Source organism: Micromesistius poutassou, assembly GCF_964030765.1.
Source record: "Micromesistius poutassou genome assembly, chromosome: 2".
NCBI classification, from domain to species: domain Eukaryota; kingdom Metazoa; phylum Chordata; class Actinopteri; order Gadiformes; family Gadidae; genus Micromesistius; species Micromesistius poutassou.
In genome coordinates this window covers 20,674,587-20,681,562 of record NC_140272.1, presented here as the reverse complement: position 1 = coordinate 20,681,562, position 6,976 = coordinate 20,674,587, and the positions used below count along the sequence as shown (strand labels likewise).

The 6,976-nt window shown below is 50.0% G+C and overlaps 1 protein-coding gene across 1 annotated transcript in view; it reads right to left on the bottom strand.

Moving 5' to 3' along the window:
- angpt4 (angiopoietin 4) overlaps positions 1-6,976 on the bottom strand; it is a gene marked incomplete at its 5' end in the record, with an annotated part of 20,577 nt that extends 13,601 nt beyond the window's left edge. Inside the window, one exon of the mRNA XM_084464616.1 lies at positions 6,596-6,976. Coding sequence (XP_084320742.1) covers positions 6,596-6,976 — 381 coding nt within the window. The remainder of the gene's footprint in view (positions 1-6,595) is intronic.

Genomic DNA, 6,976 nt, shown 5'->3' with positions numbered 1-6,976 from the left:
AAGGAAAGAACTACACAACATGGGGGGCATTAGAGGACACAAGGAAAGAACTACACAACATGGGGGCCATTAGAGGACACAAGGAAAGAACTACACAACATGGGGGGCATTAGAGGACACAAGGAAAGAACTACACAACATGGGGGGCATTAGAGGACACAAGGAAAGAACTACACAACATGGGGGGCATTAGAGGACACAAGGAAAGAACTACACAACATGGGGGGCATTAGAGGACACAAGGAAAGAACTACACAACATGGGGGGCATTAGAGGACACAAGGAAAGAACTACACAACATGGGGGGGGGGGGGCATTAGAGGACACAAGGAAAGAACTACACAACATGGGGGGGGGGGGGGGGGGGCATTAGAGGACACAAGGAAAGAAAGAGATTACCCCTTAGGGGATAATCGAGACCAAATTAGACCTGCTCTTTCGGGATACAAATATGGTATGGTAATAATCTCTTCATTACCATACCATATAATTATCTCACTTTTTACCATTCCACCGCTGAGATGTGTGTGCTCTCAAATACAAATAATAATCCCTACAATAACAATCGGTGTCCACAGTGACACAGTGAATACCTACTGACAGAAAGACAGTTATACAAAAAAGAAAGACAGAACAATAACCAATTTGTGAGAGAATGAAAGAAAGAAGAAAATAAAAACAATGAAACAAACAATGAAAGAAAGACAGACAGAAAGAAACAATTCCTGGCCAACTAAAATATTTAGATAAGCGATCCAGGGTACCAAGATATGAGCTTTTACCACAAACCCCTCCAAAGAAGTTTAGTTAATAAATAAATAAGTTACCCTTCCTCCCCTATTTATTCAGTTGATAAATAATAACATAAAAATAATAGTAATGTAATGTAATTATAAATAATATATATAAATATACTCCACAGTAGACAGACAGAACCACAGAGAGACAGAACCACAGAGAGACAGAACCACAGAGAGACAGAACCACAGAGACAGAACCACGGAGAGACAGAACCACAGAGAGACAGAACCACGGAGAGACAGAACCACAGAGAGACAGAACCACAGAGAGACAGAACCACAGAGAGACAGAACCACGGAGAGACAGAACCACAGAGAGACAGAACCACAGAGACAGAACCACAGAGAGACAGAACCACGGAGAGACAGAACCACAGAGAGACAGAACCACAGAGAGACAGAACCACGGAGAGACAGAACCACAGAGAGACAGAACCACAGAGAGACAGAACCACGGAGAGACAGAACCACGGAGAGACAGGGTCTTTCGATAGAAAGAATGTTAAGCCATTTGGTGGGTGTTGTGCTTGGACTTGTTCCAAACACTTAAGTGTGCATGTGCGTGTGTGTGTGTTTGTGTGTGTGTGTGTGTGTGTGTGTGTGTGTGTGTGTGTGTGTGTGTGTGTGTGTGTGTGTGTGCAGTGTTTACAAAAAGCTTGTAAAACATCTGTAATTGCGTGTAAGATAGCAAACAAAAGAAGAGAGGGAGATGAGGGAAGAGGGGAAAGAGAGGGAGAGTGAGAGAGTCAGCATCCCGCAGACTGTAGCTGTGATAAAGGACAGACTGTAGCTGTGATAAAGGACAGACTGTAGCTGTGATATAGGACAGACTGTAGCTGTGATAAAGGACAGACTGTAGCTGTGATAAAGGACACAGTGTAGCTGTGATGAAGGACACAGTGTAGCTGTGATAAAGGACACAGTGTAGCTGTGATAGAGGACACAGTGTAGCTGTGATAAAGGACAGACTGTAGCTGTGATAGAGGACACAGTGTAGCTGTGATAAAGGACACAGTGTAGCTGTGATGAAGGACACAGCTGTGATAAAGGACACAGTGTAGCTGTGATAGAAGACAGACTGTGATAGTTTAAAGAGCTTTGAGACCTACAAATCAACTCTTCTGGCGGCTCTATGTGTGAGTTGTGTTCCCAGAGTTGGGGGTGCATTGCATATGGCAGGTTATGGTCTCAGATGTATAATACTTAACCTTGATCCACATGTTAGATGCATTTTATTGATTATAATAGCCATGTGTGTGTGTGTGTGTGTGTGTGTGTGTGTGTGTGTGTGTGTGTGTGTGGGAAGGAAGGAAGGAAGATGTGCGGCCGTTTGTTGGATAGCATTGTGTCCTGTAGCACAAAGCTGCTCAGGCCATTTATGTTAATGTCTAGATCTATGTTAATGTCTAGATCTATGTTAATGTCTAGATCTATGTTAATGTCTAGATCTATGTTAATGTCTAGATCTACATGTTCATGTCTAGATCTATGTTAAGGTCTAGATCTATCTTCATGTCTAGACTAACATATTCATCACTTTATCTTTGTTCATGTTTAGATCTCCATATTCATCTCTAGATGCATATGTAACCCTACATATGTTCATAAATCAAATGCTCCTGCTACTACTCATACTCAAAACTAATATTCATACTCAAACACATTGTCATACTCCAAAACTCTAATATACTGCATAATATAATACTCTAACTAATACTAATACTCATAACTTGTTGTCATACTCTAACTCTGACTCTCTGTCAGCACCATTCTTGTTCCAGAAAATGTCCCGTAAACACATTGATGTTGAATACATCACATACATAAAACCGTGATTTCCCTTTCTGCCTTGGGGATTGTTAGCAGCTTGTTGTGTAACTAGTGATGTGATCGCGCCAGACATGATCCCTGAGTCGTCAGGACGGGGGAAGGTTCTGGAAGCCATTTGTTCTGCTAGCAGTTTAGATGGGCGAGCGAGCAGAGATTAGAAACAACTTCTAATGCAGTTAGGCCTCAGCCGGGAATGTGTGCTCAGGATCCAGGGAATACCAATAAAGATTTAGATTTTGCTTTGTTGTGCCAACAAAACAAACTTTCCTCCAAAAAATATTTGTTGAATTTGTATTATATTGTTGCTGTTAAACATAGATGACACAAGAAACTGAAGAAAAAAACAGAATCTTCTTCCATTTCTAACGGCTGGTATGTACGCAGCGTGAGTGGACGAGGGTTCATGTGTGGAGTGTAGAGTCCTGGCGCTGGCCCAATGATCGAGGCACTCAGAGAAACGGGTTAGGGTTAGAGATCCAGAGATACGCAGTGTGTCTGTCTGTCAGCGTCCAGCGGGTCCAGCACAACATTTCCTTTGGACGGGAGGGAGATGGAGAACTATTGGACCCGACCCACAGCGCCCCGGGACCATGACGCTGAATAATGACCCAGTAATGAAGTTCTGGAGCGCTCCTCTGTAGCACCGTATTTACATAAGCTTGGTGTGTGTGTGTGTGTGTGTGTGTGTGTGTGTGTGTGTGTCAGGTCAATAGAGGTCAACCACACAATATTTCATCTGGAAGGAGAGACAACAAGAGGAGGACTAAAGGAGAGGAGTAGAGGAGGAGGAGAGGAGGAGGAGAGGAGGAGAGGAGGAGAGGAGGAGGAGAGGAGGAGGAGAGGAGGAGGGGCAGCAGAGGGCCGAGGAGCGAAGGAGGAGCAGGAGGAGCAGGGGAGGAATAGGGGAGTGGAGGAGGAGGATGAGAGGAGGAGATGAAAGGAGGAGCAGCAGCAGAGGGAAGAGGAGAGAGGAGGAGGAGGAGGAGAGGAGGAGAGGTATAAAGTAGGGAAGGAGGAGAAATTAGGAGACTTATGACATCACAGCTGTCCACTATCAAAGTCCCTAGAAAGAGAGTTCTAGAGAACGGGGAACTTTCTTTGTGTCAAGCCTTCTCTCTTGTCCATGAGAGGATACAATATGAATAATAATGAAATAATAACAATATATTAATACAATAATAATGCAATAGTAGTAGTGCCTTGAGACAGAGTGGCCTGTATCCCCCAGCGATAGGACTTCACTACGCTACACTGTCTGAGGCTCTGATTATCATCTGGAGCTGGCTGCTGTGTGAGCGTTTCATAAAGTTTAACGTTATTACCCGTGTATTAAAGGACAATCTGTCTTGTTTGAGCACATACTTGGTCTGTACCCAAAGTCACCCCGCGTTGTTGTTTATGTTGGCTCTCTGATTGGCTGGGCTCTCAGACCGAGCGTCTTGATTGGATAAGGGCTAGATGTTTTGGACTTATGTTATGAGTGTGTGTTAACGCTGACCTTTCCTTACTGAGGGAGTCACCGTCAGACACACACACACACACACACACACACACACACACATACACACACACACACATACACACACACACACACACACACACACACACACACAGTGCGTGTGGGTTGGTTGCTATGCCAACGGGACAGGGTGATTCTCTGGGAAAAACTAATTGACACATGAACCCTGTAATGACTACTGTCCTCTGGGAACCATATGTGTGTGTGTGTGTGTGTGTGTGTGTGTGTGTGTGTGTGTGTGTGTGTGTGTGTGTGTGTGTGTGTGTGTGTGTGTGTGTGTGTACGAGTGCGTGTGTGTGTGTCTGAATAGAAAGCCTGTTCTGTTTGTCAGGTCTGGCTGGCAGGATATAGATAGAGCAGAGTGTGTAACTACACTTCAAAATAAACTTCAGCCTCTCCAACCCTCGCCCACTCCCTGGGATACGGATACGTCTAGCCACACACAGGACGGACTCACTCACTCACACACATTCACTCATTCATACGCATGTCTACTCACGCACACAGACACACACACCCAACCATACTTTCATCCATTTACAGGAGCAGTGGTATACACAAAGAGTTTTGAAACTTCCCTCACTCTGCTTCTCTCTCTCTCTCTCTCCCCCTCTCTGTCATTCTCTCTCTCCCCCTCTCTGTCATTCTCTCTCTCCCCCTCTCTGTCATTCTCTCTCTCTCCCCCTCTCTGTCATTCTCTCTCTCCCCCTCTCTGTAATTCTCTCTCTCCCTCTCTTCTTCCCTCTCTCTCTAAAGTCATTTGGCAAAAAGCGAAACAAGTCCCCGGTTGACCAACTTCATTGTATTATCACAATGCACACACACACACACACACACACACACACACACACACACACACACACACACACACACACAGCTACACCAGAGTTTCTGCTCTCATTGTCCTCCATCCTGATTCAATTCTGTAATAATCTCAGGGGTGAGTGTTTCATCCCAGACCATAACATTTTAGTAACACGACCCCTCCTCCTCCTCCTCCTCCTCCTCCTCCTCCTCCTCTGGCAGCTCAGGGGGTGGGGAGAGAAAATAGGAGTTTGGGCAGAGTGGGGAGGAGAACAGAGGGGGGAGGGTGAGGCGAGGAGGACAGGAGGAGGACAGGAGGACAGGAGGAGAGGAGGAGGAGGACAGGAGGAGAGGAGGAGGAGAGGAGGAGGGGGAGGACAGGAGGAGGACAGGAGGAGAGGAGGTGGACAGGAGGAGGGGGAAAGAGGGAAGAGTATAAGAAAGAAGAGGAGGAGAGAAAACGGGAGGAGAGGGCGGGAGGAGGGGGGGGGGGAGGAGAGTTGAGGAGAGGCGGGAGGAGGGGGGGGGGGGAGTTGAGGAGAGGCGGGAGGAGGGGGGGGGGGGGAGGAGGGGGGGGGGGAGGAGGGGAGGGGGAGGAGAGTTGAGGAGAGGCGGGAGGAGGGAGGGGGGGGGGGGGGGGGGGGGGGGGGGGGGAGGGGGAGGAGAGTTGAGGAGAGGCGCTGCGATGGAGAGGGGAGCGTTCCCACACTAGACCAGTTGGATTGAAGACATCCACGTGTTTCAGTCAACCTGAGTGATCCTGCATCGAGACTCTATGGTCAAATTGCTGACATATGATTGTGTTGTGAACCAAACATCATTGGTCCGGGCATGAAACGGTGAGAACTCTGTTTCAGTGTGGATGGACGGCGTTCTGAACCATGCTGTAGGTACGGTCTGGGCATGGCTGTGGGTTAACGCCAGACTTTGAGGATGGTCTACTCAGATGGGGCACGTACGATTCAGATGTACTACACACCGGATATGTGGGAGTGGGGATCGAACCAGGGACCAGAGTCAGGGACCAGAGTTAGGGACCAGAGTCAGGGACCAGAGGGTCAGGGACCAGAAAGTCAGGGACCAGAGAGTCAGGGACCAGAGTCAGGGACCAGAGTCAGGGACCAGAGGGTCAGGGGCCAGAGGGTCAGGGACCAGAGGGTCAGGGGCCAGAGGGTCAGGGGCCAGAGTCAGGGACCAGAGGGTCAGGGGCCAGAGGGTCAGGGACCAGAGGGTCAGGGGCCAGAGGGTCAGGGGCCAGAGTCAGGGACCAGAGGGTCAGGGACCAGAGTCAGGGACCAGAGTCAGGGACCAGAGGGTCAGGGACCAGAGTCAGGGACCAGAGTCAGGGACCAGAGGGTCAGGGACCAGAGGGTCAGGGGCCAGAGTCAGGGACCAGAGGGTCAGGGGGTCAGGAACCAGAGTCAGGGACCAGAGTCAGGGGTCAGGAACCAGAGTCAGGGACCAGAGTCAGGGGTCAGGGGGTCAGGGGCCAGAGTCAGGAACCAGAGGGTCAGGGGGTCAGGGGCCAGAGTCAGGAACCAGAGGGTCAGGGGTCAGGGGGTCAGGGGCCGGGGTCAGGGGTCAGGGGGTCAGGGGGTCAGGGGTCAGGGGTCAGGGGGTCAGGGGTCAGGGGGTCTCCTACCTTCTGCAGCCACTGTGAGGTGTTCCTCACGGCGCTCTCCAGGTGCTGCAGCTTCTCCGGGGCCATGCGGCGCGCGGCGGGGGGCCCGTCCTGCTGGGCGGGGGGCCCGTCCTGCTGGGCGGTGGGTGGGTCCCGCTGGGCGCTGCGCACCAGCCCAGCGCCCTCCGCCAGCGGCCGGGGGTCTGAGCGGGCCCCCAGCTCGGGCAGGATGAAGGTGTAGCAGCAGTGTCCCTGCCTCCTCTTCTCCACGCCTCCTCCTCCTCCTCCTGCTGTCTTCCCTCTCCTCTGGCTGCGTACTCTCCCTCCTCGCTCCCTGCTGGCCTGTCCTGCCGCCCACAGGCAGCCAATCAGAAGCAACGTGAAGAGCCGGGTTCCTCTCAT